We start from the raw sequence: 21458 nt of genomic DNA, 5'->3' as shown, positions 1-21458 counted from the left end.
TACACATAACCTGCAAAAAGAGTTAGAAATAAATGTCGTAATCCTTGACTTTAGATCTAAAGTGATACTTGAAATAAAGCAAACTTATTCGTAGAGAAACCAAACTTAATGAAACACGTGTTTACACGCTGTTAATGAAGTTTAATTAAAATAATCGTTTAACTTCTCGTTTCTATCACACCACCATTTAATAGCAAAAGGAAAACACTGCAATTATATACGGCGGTATATCCGTATATACTATATAGATCTCGTACTAGAGTATTTTACGTTAGAAATGTTAGGGACAGTCAAACAATTATGTTATTCAACTCTTCTATATTTATCAAAATAATTCGTTTGTTTTGTTCTATTTAATATCATCACGCCCACAATATAACACGCTTTTATTTGTTCTTACTTTACTTTCATCTATTTTTGTTTCTATGTTAAGTTTTTCATTAAAAAAAAAAAGAAAATACAAATAAAATTTCCCGGTCCCTTACGTCTCAGCCAATCACAGTGCAGCAAATCTTCGCTCCTGTCAAGCGGCGCCACTCAATACGAGGCTTATAGTGTAAGTACAGTATATTATTAAATACATATTTATCTATTTTAACATCCAGAAATGTATATATTTATATACAGTCCCGAAAACCGACTAAAAGTTTCCACTTTTCCCAATTAATCTACTTAGCCGTTTAGACGTTACTCAATGCTAACGCTAATGTTATGCTAGTTAGCTAGCTATTTTGCTAATGTAGTCCTTTTACACGAACTACATATCCCATCGTGCATCACTGACCACCAACCGATCAGATGTACCGGTGTTTTTTAAGTATTTATATTTCTAATTATTTATTTAAAAAAAAGACATTTGTCTGACTTTGTTTTAGCCTCTTGTGAACCAACAGTAAGCAGTATGGACTCTGTGGAGGAAAAGGTGGAGGTGCTGCTGAATGGAGAAGGGCTGGAGGTTCCATATTTTGACTCGGATCATGTGCAGGCTGTGACCCTGAAAAAAAATGTGTGCTACATAGTGAGTGCCGTCATCTTCAACTCTGAGGTGAGGATCATTAACGTATACATATGCACATCTATCACCATCTGGTTTGGTGCAGCAACTCAACAGGACAGGAACAGACTGTGATGCACAGTTAAAACAGCAGAAAAAAATAATTAGTGCCCTCCTGCCCACTCACCAGGACTTGTACGACACAAGAACCAGAAACCGGGCAGGAAAAATCACTACCGACCCTTCGCACCCTGGACACAACCTCTTTCAGCTCCTCCATTCTGTCAGGCACTACAGAGCTTTTCTTAATAAAACTGCCAGACACAGGAACAGTTTCTTTCCCCAGACAATCACCCTGATTAACACCTCACCATAATTATATTCCCTTCTTCATATCTATAAGTACTGCATTATCAGAACTGTCAGTCATCACATCATCCGTATATATTACACACAACCGCTGCTGTATATTGTACAAAAGCATAATATTGCACAATATTGTTACTTGCACTACCGTGCACTTCTCACATTTTTGTACATAACTGATCGGTCATATGTTCATTCGTTCATATTTAATACTCATAATATCTATTGTATTACATCAGCATTTTCTTGTATAGTCTGTATTATCTTGTATAGTATAGTGTTATTTATGTCTGTACCCGATTCTGATATGGAACACTTAACACTGGAAGATAAATATGCATCACACTGCAGTAACTGTGTGTGTGTGTGTGTGTGTGTGTGTGTGTGTGTGTGTGTGTGTGTGTGTGTGTGTGTGTGTGTGTGTGTAGGGTGATGTGCTGATGGTGCAGGAAGCAAAGAGGGAGTGTTACGGTCAATGGTACCTCCCTGCAGGCCGCATGGAGGTGGGCGAGAGCATCCACGAAGCTCTGCGCAGGGAGGTAAAAGAAGAGGCTGGGTTTGAGTGCGAGCCAATTACCATGCTGCTGGTGCAGGAACAGCGGCGGCAGTGGATACGCTTTACCTTCCTCGCTGAGGTCACAGGTCAGCGCTTCTAAGATCATCAGTCAGGCATATAAGATAATCAGTGGTAGATGTAGGAGGATTCTGCCAGTGCTCAAAAAGCAGCATATATACAGTATATTTATTTATTTAAAAAAAGATGCACCAAAAGATTAATAAAAAAATTAATTTTAACAGTTCTGCTGACAAGCAACACAGTAGATAATTAACAATTATTTTACTCTTTTTGTCTGCTCACTATTTTAACATAGACCTTTTATAATAAAAGGTCTATGAAGAACAAGAATAAACGTCATATCGCAACATTTAGTTTTCATTATTTTTATCACAACTTTGATGGGAAATATAGAATAAATGAGGGAATTCAGCAAGGCAATGCTTGAAGATGGTGTAACAGTAAAGCTTCCTCTTTCCGTTCACTAGGGGGCTGCTTGAAGACACCGTCCGAGGCAGACTCGGAGTCCCTGCAGGCCCAGTGGTGGGATCAAAAGGCTCCTCGTCCTCTGCGTAGCCAGGATATCGTGGGTCTCATCGACGCTGGAGTGAAATATCGCCAGAAGCCGTGGTTCCCTGTTTCTCTCCCCGTGAACATGCCTTGCTCTGTGGTGTGTCAGAGATTACTCTTCGTCTTCAGCTGCAAGGAGCAAATATGGCTGCTTCTCGCTAAACACACAGACGGTCCTGATACACACGTTCGTCTTCCTGTGATCATCTCAGAAAAAGGGTATTCGATCGAACGGGCGGGGTACAGATTCCTACAGGGCTGCATGCGGACGAATCCCGCGCTGCAGTTTAACATGCATGGGATTCTGGGAGTGCAACACGACAGCAGTGTCCCGAGCCAATCTGACGGGATCTGCTTCAATACATTTGTGACTATGGAGCCTACTGAAGACGGGGCGGAGCTCAGCAGCCTGCCGCTATTGGACAACGAAAGGTACACTTGGTACAAAGTGACCAATGACAGCTTGAAAGGGAAGATACTACAGAGGATAAAGGACAGATCATTCCTTCCCATGAACAAAGTTTAATTATTCGCTTTGACTAATTAACCACAACAAATTTAATCTACTGAGTGGGTCACGCCGTCCCTTTACTGTGAGCCGACTTCTGCTGTTGCAACGCGCCATTACTTTCTCACCATCAAAAACACTGAGTTATGCTGTTTGTAGTGTTTACTCCATGAGAGAGAGGGAAAAAAAGTTATGGAATTAAAAGTTTTTCAACCCCGAGTCTACCCACCATATCTGTAGGGAAAGTGGGAATAATAAACGAGAGTTTCCTGCTGCGACGACAGAAATAATCCTAATCGTTTGAGATCTAGACCGACCTCTAGCATTCCGTAGATTAACCAAAATTGGAAGTTTCCGTTTAATGCTTAAACATCTGTGAATAGTTCATATCTTTTTTGTACATGAAGCAAAGTATAAACACACGTTTCTATGGCATACAGAAGGCACAATGATTTAGTCTTAAAAAACTGGAGCTGATGAACTACAGGCATTTTTTTGTTGCTGTTTGATGACAGAGTGGGAAAGAGTCAAAGACAAAGACAAAGACAGGGAGAGAAACGGAGGGAAGGAGAGACGGCTATGGATAGAGATCCAGATTAAAAAATGTACAGAGTGTATCACGATTGTCGTCTTTATATTATCCGTGTGTGCACACAGATCGGATTGTTTCACGTTTACAAGTCTGAACAACTTCAACAACAAAGACTGAATTCGTCAAAGAAAGAAAAAAAAAGGGAGGGAAAAACCCACAAGTTTAAAAAGAAAAGACAACAAAACATGACCAGAAATATATACCGTTTCTTACTGTCTGATTCAGTAATTAAAACAAATAATAATAATAATAATAATAATAATAATAAATGTCCACATGCACAGAAACACCCTTAATAAAGTCGACTTAAGCCGTTTTCCATACGGATTTAAAATCCTATAATGATAATATTAAAGTATAAATAATAATATAAGACTAAGTCTCGAGTGTTCTAGACGCATCACTGAGATCGTTTTAATCATTAAATACACATTAAATACATGACGATTAAAGGAGATCACAACGGGACACTCGATGAGTAGTGAAGATGAAATGAGAGAATGTTTGATGGCTCAGGATTCTCCAAACTCAGGTTAATTAAACTGTGCTGTTGGACAATAACAATAAATAAAAGTATATAATCGATATATCTTAATATTCAATGTGCAAAATATTTGAGCATGGACACTACAATTTGATATTGTCGCCACCTGTGGCCATTTGGTACTCTTTGGGATTTTGTATTTTATGTAACGCAGCATGAGCGTATGTTTTATGATCGATATAAATATGTTTTTTTTAATGTTTCATGACATGTACAGATAAAGGTGATCTTCTCGAACACACTATTTTATTGCTCTAATCCAGCTAACTACACCAAGGACCCCTTGCTGTAGAAACAAAAGTCCAGGGGGTGGGGTCAGATCCGATCCAGCCCCTCCCACCTGTGCATATCCTAATTAATGTCACAGGGGGTGGGGTCAGACCTGATCCAGCCCCTCCCACCTGGGCATATTCTAATTAATGTCACAGGGGGTGGGGTCAGACTTGATCCAGCCCCTACCACCTGTGCATATTCTAATTAATGGTCCAGGGGGTGGAGTCAGACCTGATCCAGACCCTCCCACCTGTGCATATACTAATTAATGGTCCAGGGGGTGGAGTCAGACCTGATTCAGTCCCTCCCTCTGTGCATATTCTAATGAATGGTCCAGGGGGTGGGGTCAGACCTGATCCAGCCCCTCCTACCTGTGCATATTCTTGTTAATGTCCCAGGGGGTGGGGTCAGACCTGATCCAGCCCCTCCCACCTGTGCATATTCTTGTTAATGTCCCAGGGGGTGGGGTCAGACCTGATCCAGCAGCAAGAATTAAGACCATGCCACTTGAGTTTCTAAGAAAATAATTTGCATTAAAAATTTTTTTGCAAATCCAAATCATTACAATTTTGACTGAAAATTGTTTTGAGAAATTATCTGACTTAAAAATAATATTATTTTTCCGTGACTTCTGTGTATAAAAATACACAATATAAATACTAAATAAGGCCACTGCGTCTTCATCACGTTCGGATGGATACTTTGAGACTTTTTTTTTCAGTTTTAGTGTTAATGAAGTGAGTGAGAAAGAACTCACCTTCATCGCTTCAGATATTTGTTTCGATAAGTCGTAAAATTGTCGTCGTTTATCCAGATTCTCAACTGTTTTAATAAAGTCAACAAATGTCTTCAAAAAGGTAAAAAGGCTCCAACCGCGTGACAGCGGTACCGAGCCGTACCGTCCCCGCGTGAGCGGAAAGTGACCCATGCCGGTGTGTCCTGTAACCTGCGGCGACAGTCTCGTCTTCCTCTGTGCAAACACGTGTGAACTCTGAAGCGCCTGGAGTTCCGTCCCTCTGTCTATTTACGGTGCTGAGAGATGCTCCTGATCGACCGCAGGGAGTTTGACGAATGCGATGGCTGCCAGCTCCTTACAGAACTCCTCCAGTACGATCACGCCCTTCAACAGCGTACCGTGTTCCGCTCTGAACGTGACGGAGGAGAATGAACCACAAATCAGAAATGACGCGTTCAAGAGTGCGCTTTCACCCAGTGGTGAGCAATTAATCGAAGCTCGAGCTTCTCGGTCATCAGCAGGATTTACAGAAACACCATTTAATTAGTTCACACCATTTAATTAGTTCACTTTACACCGAGGCACTTCATCATTCTGATTGGTCTAAAGGCGAACGTTTAGTTCTATTATTTGTGTATTAACATCAGTAAAGCAAATAAAATGCTGGAATGTACTACGGATAAAAAAAGAAGACTCGCCTTCCTTACTTCATGCGAGTCTCCAGGACAAGTTCTACATGGATAATACCTGTACTTTATCACAAGAACACTTACACGGTCTCCTCCTCCAGGCCCATGAGCTGTTTCCTGATGGAGATGAGTCTCTGGGTGAAGTTTGGGATGTGCTGGATCCTCTGCATCAGCTGGCCGATCACCTACGTTGAGAAATGAGTAATCATTTAAACCTACGTTCCTACAGATTAGTTCCTACATAGTTTTATAGAACAGAGAGCAGACAAAGGGTGATGTAACAGACAGAGAAGGACAGAAAAATGCTCACACGGACGAGTGTAGAGAAGAGCGAGCGAGTGCCAGAGCTCAGGCTGATGTAGGGGTCCAGCAGGTACTCGTGAAGATGAGGATGAGGAAACACGGCCAGCTGAGACAGAACCGAAGTCACCTGCAGGTTCAGCTCGTATGGCTGACGCGAGCACAGAGGAAGAAATGATGATGATGATCATCATGATTGAGATCGTTTACGATGGATGAATATGATGCGGTAACAAAACGGCTACCTGCTCTAGGATGCGTGCGATTCTGTCTAAAAGCACTTTGAGGAAGTGGCCTTCGTAAAAGTCGCCGCTACCGGGACGGACTTCGGGGGGTTTCGGAGTGTCGGGCCAACCCCAGTCTGCAGAAACAATCGTACACTCTTTCAGCTGAAAAACGAGAGAAAGAGAGAGAGAGAACAAAGTGAGAGAGAGAGTGAACAGGGAGACGGAGAGAGAGAACAGACAGAGAGAGAGAACGAAAGATTGTTATTGTGGAGCCGTAACGCCGTGACCCAACAAGAGAGAGAGCGAGAGAGAGAAAGAGTGTGTGAGAGAGAGTGAGAGAGGCAGGGAGAGAGAGTGAGTGAATGAGAAAGAGAAAGAGAGCGAGAGAGAAAACAGAGAAAGAGAGAACAGAGAGACAGAGAGAACAGAAAGAGAGAGAACAGAGAGAGAAAAAGCAGAGAGAAAGAGAACAGAGAGACAGACAGACAGAGAACAAAGAGAGAACAGAGAGAGACAGAGAATAGAGAAGAGAGAGTGTGTTAATATAAGTAGTGCACGCAGCATCACACTGATATACATTTACAATTATTTACAGTAGTAATTTGAATAAGTACCTGATGGATAACCATAAACAAACAAACAAACAAACAAGCAAACAAACAAACACCCCAGAAAGAAAACAAATAAGCCAGCACGCAACCTGATGAGTTTTAGGTGATTTCTAATTTTTTTATCTATTTCTAGTTACGTGTTGTGTGTGTGTGTGTGTGTGTGTGTGTGTGTGTGTGTGTGTGTGTGTGTGTGTGTGTGTGTGAACAAATCCGTTATAGCGGTTATAAACAGTCGTTCCTTCTGTGATCTCTCTGTAAACTCCTGAGCCACGGAGACCTAAAACCGCAGCTCTGGTACAAATCATTGATACTAGAGAATCCTTCTACTGTCACTTAATACTAATGCATAAAAATGATCATATTATTACTCGGCCACACAAGTCCGTTCGTACGTCGTGGCTACAGAAACAACACTGTCTTATTATAAACCTATATAAATCTTTTTTATGGACGTGTCGCCTATTAGACCGAACATTTTTAGGGTGTTATAAAGAGAGCAGTGATAAAACCACGGTAACCTACAAGCTCACGTGACGGGTTTCTGTAAGTCTTACCGATATCAGAGCATCGTGGACGTACGTGTCGTGTCCTGCTCCCTGTACGTGCTGGGAAGTTTTTGCCTCTTGAGGAACTAAACACAGGAAACTGGATGGAGGGAATAACAGGGAGAGATGATGTGCTGTATGCGTCAGCGAGGAGAGAGAGATAGACAAACACAAGCTTGTTACCTGTTAACGGTTTCAGCTATCTGTGTGTGCGCGCTGGACTTCCTGTCTTCCCTGGACAAGGTCAGCAAACGCTCCGAGCCGCTGAACTCGCTGTCTGTGAAGAAAGGATCCTCCTCCATTTCTCTAGAAGAAAACGAATAAAAAAAAAAAAGAATAAACAAAATACGAGACGATAAACGGCATTTTTTTTTTAATGACGCGACTGCTCGGTTTGTTCTCACTCACTCCGACTCTTCCAGGAAATCGGTATCGTTTCCCGGTCTCTCCTCGGGGCCCGCTGAACCCGGCGCCCTATAGGAGCGACTCTCGAGGTTCTGCAGTACCAGGTTGGCCAAGATGTGTTTGTCGGGCTTCTTCAGGAGCTCCTCGAACAGCCGTAAGGTAGTGATGCTAATCTGGAGTGTCAGATTAAAAAGGGGGGTTAGGATTTAACGGAGGACGGCGGCGAAAAAATAAGGAGTCGACGGCGAGCAGAATCCTCATGAGCCACCTCGTCTGAGATGTGGTCGCAGTGTTTGATGAGCTGGTAGCGTAGCGAGTGTGTGCGCGGGGGCGTGTCGGTCGGCTGCTCCCGGGGCGTGTCACCGCCCAGCAGGAAGTGTATCAGCTCGTGCAGCAGGACGGCGGACTGCGTGTAATGTACGCAACGTGACAGGAAAGCCGTGTGAACCAGAACGCCAACCTCCGACCTATGAACACACGAACACCAAGATCAGCTGACCGAGTGAAAATGGACAGACAATAGAAATATACACTTGAGGTCTTCACGGGCCCACTTAGATCCGAAATCCCGAGGTCCGACTCGAGGGGGTTCGGGTCTGAAAGTTTCACGTGTGCCTCGGACACGGGTCGGGTATAATAATAGCGGCGTCGGGTCTCGGGTAATTTAAAATGAATGTGTTTTTACCGAACGGACCCGAGAAGACCCGAACTACTGTATCTCGTGTGTGTGCATCGACTTGAGTGACCACTTGCGACATGTGGCTGGCGCCATGTGACTGGCGGTAAGCTAATTTTTGTTGAAACGGACCTGTCAATCAATTTTTATATCCACGCTGTAGCAGTTACTTTAGTGTAGAGTTATGCAACATTCGGGTCCAGTCGGGTTAAAAAAAATTGCAGTCAGGTCGGGTCTTTCTTAAAAAAAAAAAAAAAAAAAAGATTATTATGCACGTCGGGTTCGGGTAAAAAGTGATACGGGTCACTTCGGGTCGGGTACATTTCTTTATACCCGAGAAGACCTCTGATATACACCACAAAATATTAACCTTATATTCTCCTGGTTTATCGACCAGGACCTGCTGATATATCGATACAAACTTCAGGTCTTAGCTGTACAAAGTGGTAGCAACTTTCAAGCTAATTGTCTTACTCCAAATTGCAGAAAATACAAAACAGGAGCTGGACGGAACAGACGGCGATTTTACCGGGTGAGATAAACGGCACGCGGGTTTATTGCTTGGTGACTAAACTTTCACAAACACATGATTATTTGACTCACATCTGGAGCAGCTGAGGCTGAATGATTCCAGCGAGCCACTGCTGATGAAGAGCTCTGGCGAGTTTAACAGCAAGCGCCTGAACACAAAAAGAGCCAGAAGAAGAGATGATGAATTTGTAATAGTTGTAGTGTAATATGACCAAATAATCAAATTTGATTCCTTACCTCTGGTGCATCTTTAATGAGCTGATCGCAGTAGTCGAACCAGCAGAAGAACCTGTCCATGTGCTCCTGCGCTGCAGACGACTGGCTTTCCTCCACGCTGACTGGAGATAACGGAGTCCTGCCCAAACACGGAGATATTTATTTGGAACATGAAGCAAGTTTATTTAAAAAATAAATAAATAAACAAATAAACATTGGTGAGATGAAGCAGAGCTACTGCTGTAACATTTTAATTCCCTATAGCAGTTACTCCCGTAGTGTTTTATTCCTTGTACACACCTGTAATTTCCCAGGTACAGGTTTTATCGATAAAAGAACAATGCCTCGTGTGTTTACCCTATTATTTAAAGTTCTTTCCTGGTCTTCCTCACTTATTCTCGCTCCTTATTCCCTCTCTCTTGTCCCGAAGGTGTTGACTTCTGACTGTTACAAAAGGCCGACACTGGAGACTCTTTTTTGACCATAACATGCAATTTGTTAAAACCTCTTTATACATAATACAAGTCCCTTTATAAGGGGCTTATTAATTTAGGAAATAGCGAGATGTGGTAGCCTAGTGGTTAAGGTGTTGGGCTACCAATCGGAAGGTTGCGAGTTTGATTCCTACGTCCACCAAGCTGCCACTGCTGGGCCCCTGAGCAAGGCCCTTAACCCTCAATTGCTCAGTTGTACAAAAATGAGATTAAAAAAAATGTAAATCGCTCTGGATAAGGGCGTCTGCTAAATGCTGTAAACGTGAGACGTTTTGTTACAGGTAAATAAACATTGGGGCGTTAACATTAACCACATGGTGTTGATTAACCTTCTATAACAGCACATCCCCAACAATGTCCTTATATTCTGCCGAAATACAGGATAATGTGATGTAAAATTGATCAACTTTTATTCCTATTGTGGGTCTTGGCAGCCGAGGCCAAAGCCGCACCCATAGCAACACCCTTAGCCACACCCACCCTTACCTCCAGTGCTTTAACGTGTAGATGTGTATGTCCTCAGGATGGAGTGTGGTGGGGATGCTACTGTAGAGTTCACACGCTCTCTGAGCCAGAAGGTCACACAGTGGAGTTTGCTCTGCCAGAAGCTTGGCCGTGTCCTCCTGAGGAATGCTGGTGAGGAGCAGCACGCTCTCCTTCGCCCGCAAGGCCACACGGCTTTTCTGCCACACACACACACACAACTCAGTGTACTTTGATCAAATTTTTATTCGCAGCACAAAATCTTTACCGAGAGGTAAACGAGACCGCTTCGGGGCTCACCTGGCTTCCCCCAAGCCGCACAAGAATCTGGATAAAACACATGTCTGGCTGGCTCGAGCTCTGCGTAGACGGAGAAGCCGAGTTCTCCGGCGTGGATCCTCCACAAGCTCCTTCTACACCTTCCTCTGACGCGGAGCTACATCTCTGCAGCCGGGCTTCTTTATTAGTCTGTTTTTGTTACATGAATAAAATTGGTGTTTATCTTTACAAATAAAAGAGATAAAATAACCAGCGAAAATAAATAAATAAAAGGCTCACCCCTAGGATGTAGTTGAGGACGTACGGGTCTTTGTTTACACGAGAACAAACAGAAAAGAGGAACAGCGACTCCTCCTTCTCTGTCTGTGAGTCAGGGAGCCCACACAGACGAATCAGCTTCTGTAGTGCAAAACCAAGACATGGGGGGAAAAAAAACAGATACAGCTGTTACTTAGATTTGCTGCAATAATAATAAACACAGAGCTGCTGATAAGCTGCAGAGTTAAATCCGCCATATTAGAGGGTATTTAAAAACACAACGTATGCAATAGTTTCTTTGCTAATTAAACAAATTATTAGCAAACCCTGTGTTTGCCTAACAGACAATTAGTAAAATGCACACAGATGATAAGAGATAAAAAAGTGAAGGAGGCGTGGCCTCTGTGTACCTAACAGTGTCAGTGAAGGAGGCGTGGCCTCTGTGTACCTAACAGTGTCAGTGAAGGAGGCGTGGCCTCTGTGTATCTAACAGTGTCAGTGAAGGAGGCGTGGCCTCTGTGTACCTAACAGTGTCAGTGAAGGAGGCGTGGCCTCTGTGTACCTAACAGTGTCAGTGAAGGAGGCGTGGCCTCTGTGTGTGAGTGTCAGTGAAGGAGGCGTGGCCTCTGTGTACCTAACAGTGTCAGTGAAGGAGGCGTGGCCTCTGTGTATCTAACAGTGTCAGTGAAGGAGGCGTGGCCTCTGTGTGTGAGTGTCAGTGAAGGAGGCGTGGCCTCTGTGTACCTAACAGTGTCAGTGAAGGAGGCGTGGCCTCTGTGTATCTAACAGTGTCAGTGAAGGAGGCGTGGCCTGTGTGTGTGACAGTGTCAGTGAAGGAGGCGTGGCCTCTGTGTACCTAACAGTGTCAGTGAAGGAGGCGTGGCCTCTGTGTATCTAACAGTGTCAGTGAAGGAGGCGTGGCCTCTGTGTGTGACAGTGTCAGTGAAGGAGGCGTGGCCTCTGTGTATCTAACAGTGTCAGTGAAGGAGGCGTGGCCTCTGTGTACCTAACAGTGTCAGTGAAGGAGGCGTGGCCTCTGTGTGTCTAACAGTGTCAGTAAAGGAGGCGTGGCCTCTGTGTGTCTAACAGTGTCAGTGAAGGAGGCGTGGCCACTGTGTACCTAACAGCGTCAGTGAAGGAGGTGTGGCATCTGTGTATCTAACAGTGTCAGTGAAGGAGGCGTGGCCACTGTGTATCTAACAGTCAGTGAAGGAGGAGTGGCCTCTGTGTGTGACAGTGTCAGTGAGGGAGGCGTGGCCTCTGTGTATCTAACAGTGTCAGTGAAGGAGGCGTGGCCACTGTGTATCTAACAGTCAGTGAAGAAGGCGTGGCCTCTGTGTGTGACAGTGTCAGTGAAGGAACACAAAGCACAGTTAGTGAATATTAACCCTGATTGTGCTGGAATACAGATATGTCTCACCTGTACAGGTCGATACACATTAATCACATGCAGCATAGGCTTCTGGATCTGTGCCAGGAGTTTGGAGAAAAAGAGTAGGACCTGCTGGCTCATTCCAGGAGGATACTGTGCAAAAAACAAAACTAATGTTCACTCTGAGAGACAAAGACAAGCATATACATGCACATGTGTGTGTGTGTGTGTGTGTATACCTGAGCCTTTCCCAACGTGCAAAGTGTCTCTAGCAGTTTGTGCTGGAGCAGGTATTCCATGCAGGGCCCTGTCTCCTCCACCTCCTGCTGTCTCTCCTCATACACCAAAATGTCCAGCATCTGCTTTAGTCTCCACGGGATGTCTGTCTGCTTCACCGGCTGTGCTTCATCTATTTACAACGTTTATTAAAAAGAAATTAAAAAATACCTATAATCTGTGACAGAGTACAGAGTAGACATTAATTGTAGTAGACATTACTTGTTTAAGTTCTCTGAGCCTCACCTGTAGTTTCAATGTAATAGTTGGTTATTCCTTTCCAATGATCGACGAAGGAGTCGAGCAGATTTACCGAAGGCTCTCTCTGAAAACGACACATAAAACCGAACACAGATCAGACGTGTGAAGATGTCTATCATTCGCACCCTGTAGATGATCTTGACTAGCTTTCTATAACAGAAGCTCTGACCATAGTTTATATTAATGCGCTCCTTCTAATAAGTTACAGCTTCCGTAGTAGAAACTCTACTATTATATATAACTATTACTACTATTACTACTACCGTTTACATTTCCAGCATTTAGCGGACGCCCTTATCCAGAGCGAGGGTTAAGGGCCTTGCTCAGGGGCCCAGCAGTGACAGCTTGGGGACCTGGGATTCGAACTCGCAACCTTCCCATTGGAAGTCCAGCACCTTAACCACTAATCTAAAGCCTACCAAGTCCCAATTTCTAATACTACTACCACCATTATTACCGTTACCATTATTATATATTATATATAATAACATAACCAACACGACAAGTTAAGATTTTAATTTATAACCAACTTGTTTTGCTATCTTGGTTATTTGAAATACTACAGCTACCAAAACTATTAATAGTATTAGTAACTAGTATTACTATTTCTACTTATACTAAAACTACCAGCATGAGTTACTACTAGTATTACTACTGGTACTACTAATGACACAATTACTACAGCTACTGCTTCTAGTATGATTACTACCTTTACTACTAAATACTGTTTCTAGTACTACTACTACTAACATAACTAGTACTTCTACCATGACCACTACTACAACTATTACCACTTCTTAGTACTACTACCATCACTAATAAATACTAGTATAACTATTGTAAATACTACTTCATTACTTCTGTTACTATGCCTACCGCTAGTACTAGTATTACTAGTATTACTACTGGTACTGATGCTGTTAGTACTAGTTACTGCCATGGCGTTCCTGTAAAAGGTTCCTGCTTCACATTGCTGATTATTTTCGGATAAATGAACGGATATACGAACACAAACATTTACAAGGAGTTATAACAGAAGCTTAGATGTTGACACTGACACGATTGTAAGCTAATTGCGTAGCTAATGTTTGTGTAGCTAAAATGCTACCTAGCAAACAAGCTAGCAACAACATTACGCAACATTTAAAGTCTTATTAAAGTATTTATACAACACATCAACACGGTCCTGTTCCATTTTTTTTATCTAGTCGATCTTTTTTATCGCTTGTATAACTTGTCAAGCTTGTTCTCTGCAACACGGCTAATGTTCTACATGCTAACATGCTAATAACATGCTATATTGTTATACTTACTGTCTCCAGGGCCTGCTGGAAAAGAGACGTCAATTTATTTAACATATCCATAGTATTTTTTTTACAATGTGTCTAATCACAAGAATATACGGAATCACACATTATAACTTTTATTTTTAGCTAAGCTGAGCTTCGCCAGTTTGTTTTCCCTCAACACGTCAGTTAGCTTTACAGCGCCGTGTCTCAAATGTAGACATCCTCACTAGCGCTGTGCACTACAGAAGGGCAGAAGAGCACTAGACCAGACGGCCTACGTAGTGCACTTTGTGTTTCTATGTTGCCATTTGGGACGAGTCTTATTTATCTGAGTTTGGCAGGAGCTCTGGTTACAGCTGATAAAAGTCTTAAATAAATAAATAAAACAAATGTTTCGTGTGGATAAGAGAAAAGTGTTGGAGTGTTAAAAAATTGTATTTAATGTATATTTATATATTTAAAAAAGTATTTTATATATATTTATATATTGAATGAATAATATATATATATATTCATTTAACTGTGTTTTTTTAATGAAACCTTTTTTATTATACAGTGTTATATATGATATATATATAAAATATTAAATACTTTTTTTTACACTTTTAGAATTATATATATATATAATATTTTCTATTCTTATATATTTATCTTTTTTTTAGATTATGTTTTATTTTATTTTTTTTATATTTTGTATGATGAATTACCCTGGTTGTCTTAACTCTTACTACTACTACAAAAACTACCCCTACATTTACTGGCATCACTACTGTGGTTAGTACTAGCAGTACTTTTTAGTTAGTACTGTACTACCTCCACTACATTTACAGCATTTAGCAGAGACTCTTATTCAGTGACTTGCATTTTTATTTCATTCTCTGAGCAAGGCCCTGCAGTGGCAACTTGGTGGACATGGGATTTGAACCATTGACCTTCCGATCAGTAGTCGAACACCTTAACCACTGACAAATATTACTAATACTTATACTATTCTATATACTACTATTAGTAATATTATTAAATTCTAAAACTAATACAACTCCTGCCACTACTACTCTTACTAGTAATACTGCCACTAATATCACTATTAGTAACATAACTGCTACTACTACTATACTACTATTAATAATAATAATTTTCATAAAAAGCAATAGAAAAAACAAGAATAAATTAAAAGCTTTAATCCCATGGTTAAGGCATTGCATTAAAACTTACTACCAACTACACAGATTCCTTCTCAGTGTAACATGGACGTGTCAGATGCATATCGTTAATCCTATTATCTAATAATTTGGCATTTCAAATACATCTGATTCATACTGTCACTTTGATGTCTTTTAGTTACTACTGCACAACTTATGTATCTTAAGCTTCTGAAATCTGTATATACCTTATGACACGTTTTCATGAAAACACAGACAATCAGTTTCAAATGCAGGTCCATATTCCCTGCTTCCTGCTTAAAAATAACATGCAAAATAAACCAGCGATACTACGAACTAGACGTGTGACTTGCAACTAACAAAAGGGAAGGTATACTGTATATACAGCAACACATTAGGAACAATGAGAAACAGGTGACAATACTGAAATCACACATGACATTATGCGAGCAAAACATCCTGCCAGTACCCCCACCGGTGGTCTGGTAGGAAATTGGCCTAGTAGTTTCTAATACTTTCATACTGTATATAATGTTCATGTCAGTGTGGGTAATATTCTCTAATCCTACGTGTTCCTTAGCCTCGAGTAAATCTATCGAACTGTTGTGTTTGTGTGTGATTTGCATTAGATGCACGGTTTGGCAGAATGAAAATATTTCTGATCACTGAGTCGAGAAGTATCCATCTGGAGCTCATCTAAAAGAGCACATTTACATTTCTGTGTCAGTTATTCCAGTTTTCTTAAATCTGGCACGGCTGAAAGATTTTGCCATGGGCACCCTGCCTGGTGAGGAGGATGACGACGATAAGGAAGACATTTCAGAATGACAGAAAACCTAGTGGGGGCTCAGTGATGCCTTGGAGCTGTTTTGCAGCTGTTAGTTCAGATCTAATAACCACAAGATTTTGCAAAGTATAAAGACATTTCATCCAAAAGAAACGGTTGTATCTGTCAGGAGGTTATAGCTGAGTCATATCTTTAAAAAAAAAAAAAACACACACAACAACTTTCTATTTATATTTATGTATTCTATTTATATATTCTACCGTAGATCATCCTTAAAAGTGGTCCGTTGTTATTATACTGTCATGAAGGGTGCCAATAATTTTGAAACTAGCATTTTAGAGGAAAAACGTAAACTATACAGTGTCCCCATGTGGAAGCTCGACGTGTGCTAATTATTTACGTAGCCTATGATCGGTTGTCCGGTTCATTTCCATAAGGGTGCCAATATTTATGCAGCAGGCCGTAAGGTTATTTACAGCAAGCCTGAATGATTTATTTATTTTCGTGCCACAAAAACAAACCACACATAATGTAACAAAAATAATTTCAGCACGCTAATTTGTAGCATCAGCTAATGGAGCGGCTAATGGAGCTTAATAACATGCGTCAGGGAATAGATTGCCTGAGTAAAAAAAGAAAGCCTCTGATGTATTTCACCTCACACATCCTTGCTTACGAGAGCAGCCATTAAACTGTAATGCATAGTGAAAAATCTTCTTGAATTCGGCATAACTCAATGGAGAAAGGGGGAAAAAATGTCTTGGCATGATCTTTTCCAGAAAATGCTGTGCTGTAATTTGTTTTGCGTATTGACACTTGAGTACTTTGGAGTCGCTCATCTTACCGTGGTGGCTCATCTTACCTCCTCGCTCCGTAAATAGAACGGATCGATGTGCTGTTCATCGTTCTCGTGTCATCTGTGACGTTAGTTTTTTGTTTTTTTTTAATGTTTTGCAGTGCAACTTTGTCAGGGAGAAATAAATAGTGTAAAAAAAAAAATTAAGTATAAATCCAAACAGTAAATAAGTCCGAGAACTTACTTACTTTAGTTTCACTTAACAGGTCGATGGTTGTCCGGTTAAATCCTCAGTACATCTTCTAACAATGGAAAAAATCCTGAGTCAGTGGTCAATGGTGATGGTCAATGGTGTTCTTTAATGGGTAAAACGTCGTAATTGTTGGCAAGTTGTTGTGAATCCATTATGACTTATAGACATATTTTCAATCAGCGTAAAGAAATGAATGACTTTCTGTCTGTGAGTTCGATCTAAAATGAGTCAGGACTCTGTTGATAACCACAAAGAATTTTAGTGGATTTTACATTTGAGCTGCTTTTTAGATGAACAAACACTTAAAGCATCTCAGAGAGCAGAAATGGGTTTGAAATTAACATTTACTGTGAAGATACAAACATTTGTGTGGAAATTTTTGGGGGGAGGGGGGGCACGGTGGCTTAGTGGTTAGCACGTTCGCCTCACACCTCCAGGGTCAGGGGTTCGATTCCCGTCTCCGCGTTGTGTGTGTGGAGTTTGCATGTTCTCCCCGTGCCTCGGGGGGTTTCCTCCGGGTACTCCGGTTTCCTCCCCCGGTCCAAAGACATGCATGGTAGGTTGATTGGCATCTCTGGGAAATTGTCCGTAGTGTGTGTGTGTGTGTGTGTGTGTGTGTGTGTGTGAGTGAATGAGAGTGTGTGTGCCCTGTGATGGGTTGGCACTCTAGGGTGTATCCTGCCTCGATGCCTGATGACGCCTGAGATAGGCACAGGCTCCCCGTGACCTTGATTTGATTTTTTTCATATGAGAATTTATCTTTAAATCTGTTTATTATCCGATATTCAAAACTCTTTGACAAACCTTTATCATGACTTGTCCACTGTCCAGTTTTCAGTTATGCACATTTTGCTATCCTGTTTAACTCTGTGACCTAAACACAATTGTGATTAAATATTCAGAGTATTCCTATAACTCGAAGCAGAAAGGTGCATCACCTGAATTTCTTGAAGATCAGAGGAAGAAGAAAAAATGTCTGATTCGACCCTTTTACGCAAATCATAGGCAGATAAATGATGGTGACTATAAATGATGATTACAGACAAAATAAATAAAGCATATGATGTCCCTAACATCCTCAGTCTAAACTGATTATCGCTTAAAGGAGGGGTCCGTGTTGTTTGAGAAATGCTTCAGAAAACCGAGTCGGGACGACAAACTAAACAAAAACAAAACAAACGTTTAGCCAATGAGCAGAAAGGGGCGTGTCTTGTCAATATGGGCGGAGAGAGTGTTCAGTGCGCATGTGTGACATTAGCAGAAAGCGGCTTTAACATTGACATGGAGGATAAAAACAAAAAGGAAGAGAAGAAAGGCTTAAGATAAGGACAAGAAGTAGGAGGTGTTAATATAGGATCAGCTTTCCAGCGCTGGAGAGAACTGAAGGAGCAGGAAGTTGGCCACATATTCACAGGTTGGAGTTTCCCGAGTCAATAACTCCTGAGCTAAACGCTGTTACTACACAAATAACACCTCTTTTCTATCGTAGTAATGTAGAGAGGCAGCTACAACCGCGTTTTGTGTAGTAACAGCGTTTAGCTCAGGAGTTATCGACTCGGGAAACTCCGACCTGTGAATATGTGGCCGACTTTACTTAAGACGCCGAGGCGCTTTTTTCCTTCTCGATAGGTGAGTAACGTTGGTTTTGCTTTGTTACACAGAACTAATATATACCTTTGTCCTTTACATGATTATGCTTGTGTGGCATTTTGCTTGTTTGTTTATCTACAATCGTATTGTTCTTCCCTTCAGCTGTGATAAAGACACGTTTCTTTCCGTTAGTCGCCTGGGTTACGTATGTATGTGTGGGCGGAGCTATCGATACAGGGGTGGGACCCGTTTGGGTTAAGGGTGTGTTTGTTTTGGTTTTCAAACAACGGAGACCCCCGCTTTAAGCACAAAATCCAACCTGAAGGGTTAAAGGACATGACATCTTATTGTTCTTGCATTTAACCAACCAATTTTAATTAAACGAGTGAGTTTAAAGGGTTAACTTCTGAACCAAGACCGCAAAGCTGACTGAAAGCCTGCAGCCGAGGCCGTCCACCCCCAGGCACTGACACGAACGCGGTGAGAAAATCCTGACGAGCCTGACTGTGACAGCGACATCGTGGTAGGTCACATCTCACACACCGACCATGGAACAGTGAGAAATCAGTGGACTGATTCGGAGATATTCATAGCTGCTAAAAATAGATGCAGAATGATTTTCCGCAGTGGGTTATGTAGGTCAAAGCCTCGTATGAACCCTCGGATAAAAGCTGAGCACCAGCACAAGCTCTAAGCCCTAATGCATCTTTAAAATCCAGGATGTTTTTCCTTTCTTTTTCTTTTCTTTTTTCTTTTTCTCACAAACTTCCTCACAAAGCCTCAGATCTTCAATTGTGTGAAATCTCTTTTATTTATTTAAAAAAGCTCTTGATGGTTTTTTCTCATGTTGGTGCATACACAGTTTCAGATTCGCCTTCAAATATCCGAATCAGTGCCCGTTGTTGCTATAGTAACATCCACAGTATAATCCACAGGAACTTGTATTCAATACATCAGTTATACATCATTTACAAAATATATATGTTGTCGTTGATTATGGGTTCACGGAAGGAGTCTCCAGTGTCGGGGCTTTGGGAAAGTCTTTACACTGAATGTTAGTGTTTTATTGACCTTCAAATAGAGAGAAAATTCGAGGTTTTTGATCGAACGGGCTTTCGAAGCTGCTAGAAAGCAGAACTTCCGCATTTGGGGGTAACTATAAATGGATAAAAAATGTAAAACTACACACTTTACACTATACACAGGTGTAGATAAGTAAGTAACTATGAGATTGGGACGCAGCTGTTGCTTTTATTAATCAGTGAGCTAATCATTCATTCATTCATTCATTTTCTACCGCTTATCCGAACTTCTCGGGTCACGGGGAGCCTGTCATCGGGCATCGAGGCAGGATACACCCTGGACGGAGTGCCAGCACATCACAGGGCACACACACTCTCATTCACTCACACACACACACACACACACTACGGACAATTTTCCAGAGATGCCGATCAACCTACCATGCATGTCTTTGGACCGGGGGAGGAAACCGGAGTACCCGGAGGAAACCCCAGAGGCACGGGGAGAACATGCAAACTCCACACACACAAGGCGGAGACGGGAATCGAACCTCAACCCTGGAGGTGTGAGGCGGACGTGCTAACCACTAAGCCACCATGCCCCCTGTGAGCTAATCAATATATTATAAATTACACACTCGCACTGAGTATGTTGTTTTCTAACAAGTTTATGTTGTTGTTTTTTTCATCACGGAAATACTTCCCTTAATAAATTCCCTTAATCATTTTTATCAGCTCTTAAAATCAGACTAAAAGACGTGACATCTGCTAATCCCCGAAATTAGCAATGTAATGCATGTTATTACATCATAATCTGAAAGGTTTCGGGGGTCTGGCAACTTTTAAGACTTTAATTTCTCACAAGATTACGAGGAATAAAATCCTCAGAATCAGATCGAGGGTTTTCATTAAAGAGAAATAATATATATCACTTCCAGGTCATTTGAAGCAGTCCAACAGGACAAAAATCCCACCGAACCCAAGTCTCCTGACGCTTCACCGCTCACCGCTCGCTCCTGCTCCATCCTCTGAGCTGACCGTTGAATAATTAAAGAGAGAGTATGAAATAAAATAAAAGTACCCTTTCTGTGTCAGAGACGTTGCACTACCGTGTTGCGACTGCTGCTGTCGTGCTGGGTGTGTCAGGCCTCAGACGTCAGACGAGGGGCCGCCGTCTCTCCGCTGCAACATCATCTATATTTAATTACAATGCACCACTCGAGACTTTATTTGAGACTATATTCTCAAATCATTTTTCCTTTTAAAAAAAAACAACAACCCCAAGATCTGAATGTTTTCATGCACATAAAAATAAAAAGAGTAAAATAAATCACGTGTCACTTTTTTGCTTTTCGCTAATCACGATGTAATCCCGTTTTTTAAAGTTTTTAGATTTTGGTATCCGATCAAATTGAAGTGATGTCATTTAAATACTTTCTGATCTTTCTTACATGAGCTGATGTCGATCATATCGACGGTTTGGCACTAAAAGATTTAAAAATAAAGACAAAATTTTATTCCTTCTTTTCTTCTTGTCTCATTATATCATGTGGTTGTTGTCATTGTTACTATTCTTATCCTTGATGCTAATTCTCTTTCCTGTTCTGTTTCTAACACCCTCCTCCCTATCACACACACACACACACACACACACACACACACACACACACACACACACACACACACACACACACACACACACACACACACACACACACACACACACAAAATTAAAGCTCAGAAAGCCTCGATATTCACAATGTGCTATAAATAGCCCAAGCCAGAGTCTGGAGTCA

At 41.6% G+C, this 21458-nt stretch overlaps 2 protein-coding genes across 5 annotated transcripts; one reads left to right on the top strand and one right to left on the bottom strand.

The window, feature by feature from the left end:
• The first annotated feature begins 26 nt into the window (after positions 1 to 26).
• nudt18 (nudix (nucleoside diphosphate linked moiety X)-type motif 18) lies at positions 27 to 3213 on the top strand. Of its 2 annotated transcripts, none has more exons than XM_027146321.2 (4): positions 27 to 556; positions 894 to 1045; positions 1789 to 2002; positions 2405 to 3213. In XM_027146321.2, exons 2-4 carry the CDS (start codon positions 902 to 904, stop codon positions 3010 to 3012), a joined length of 966 nt encoding a protein of 321 aa, XP_027002122.2. In that variant the 5' UTR covers positions 27 to 556; positions 894 to 901; the 3' UTR covers positions 3013 to 3213. The 2 variants fall into 2 exon arrangements, with proteins under 2 accessions (XP_027002122.2, XP_027001362.2); XM_027145561.2 differs by having other exon boundaries at positions 29 to 556; positions 876 to 1045.
• Positions 3214 to 3609: 396 nt separating this feature from the next.
• On the bottom strand, positions 3610 to 14266 carry fhip2b (FHF complex subunit HOOK interacting protein 2B). Of its 3 annotated transcripts, none has more exons than XR_007144786.1 (18): positions 14076 to 14266; positions 12748 to 12826; positions 12465 to 12634; positions 12274 to 12378; positions 10875 to 10994; positions 10617 to 10784; positions 10320 to 10516; positions 9361 to 9478; positions 9196 to 9272; positions 8185 to 8383; positions 7920 to 8089; positions 7695 to 7817; positions 7521 to 7611; positions 6374 to 6517; positions 6139 to 6279; positions 5913 to 6013; positions 4817 to 5548; positions 3610 to 4755 (listed from the first exon to the last, which is right to left on the bottom strand). XR_007144786.1 is itself a non-coding variant. In XM_027144394.2 (17 exons), the coding sequence occupies exons 1-17, from the start codon at positions 14124 to 14126 to the stop codon at positions 5428 to 5430; spliced, it is 2175 nt and encodes a 724-aa protein (XP_027000195.2). In that variant the 5' UTR covers positions 14127 to 14266; the 3' UTR covers positions 3610 to 5427. The 3 variants fall into 3 exon arrangements, 1 of the variants encoding a protein (XP_027000195.2); XR_007144785.1 differs by having other exon boundaries at positions 3610 to 4816; positions 4878 to 5548; XM_027144394.2 differs by having other exon boundaries at positions 3610 to 5548.
• Between the last annotated feature and the right edge of the window lie 7192 nt (positions 14267 to 21458).

The sequence above is a fragment of the Tachysurus fulvidraco genome, chromosome 14 (assembly GCF_022655615.1).
Source record: "Tachysurus fulvidraco isolate hzauxx_2018 chromosome 14, HZAU_PFXX_2.0, whole genome shotgun sequence".
NCBI classification, from domain to species: domain Eukaryota; kingdom Metazoa; phylum Chordata; class Actinopteri; order Siluriformes; family Bagridae; genus Tachysurus; species Tachysurus fulvidraco.
This window is presented reverse-complemented; position numbering and strand designations above follow the sequence as displayed.

Coding starts and splice junctions, on each gene's coding strand:
- nudt18 (XM_027146321.2), top strand. CDS start 902: ATGGACTCTGTGGAGGAAAAGGTGGAGGTGCTGCTGAATGGAGAAGGG. Junction 1,046..1,788: donor CCGTCATCTTCAACTCTGAG/GTGAGGATCATT, acceptor GTGTGTGTGTAG/GGTGATGTGCTGATGGTGCA. Junction 2,003..2,404: donor CTTCCTCGCTGAGGTCACAG/GTCAGCGCTTCT, acceptor TCCGTTCACTAG/GGGGCTGCTTGAAGACACCG.
- fhip2b (XM_027144394.2), bottom strand. CDS start 14,126: ATGGATATGTTAAATAAATTGACGTCTCTTTTCCAGCAGGCCCTGGAG. Junction 10,517..10,616: donor TGCGGCTTGGGGGAAGCCAG/GTGAGCCCCGAA, acceptor TGTGTGTGGCAG/AAAAGCCGTGTGGCCTTGCG. Junction 5,549..5,912: donor GGCCTGGAGGAGGAGACCGT/GTAAGTGTTCTT, acceptor CGTCACGTTCAG/AGCGGAACACGGTACGCTGT.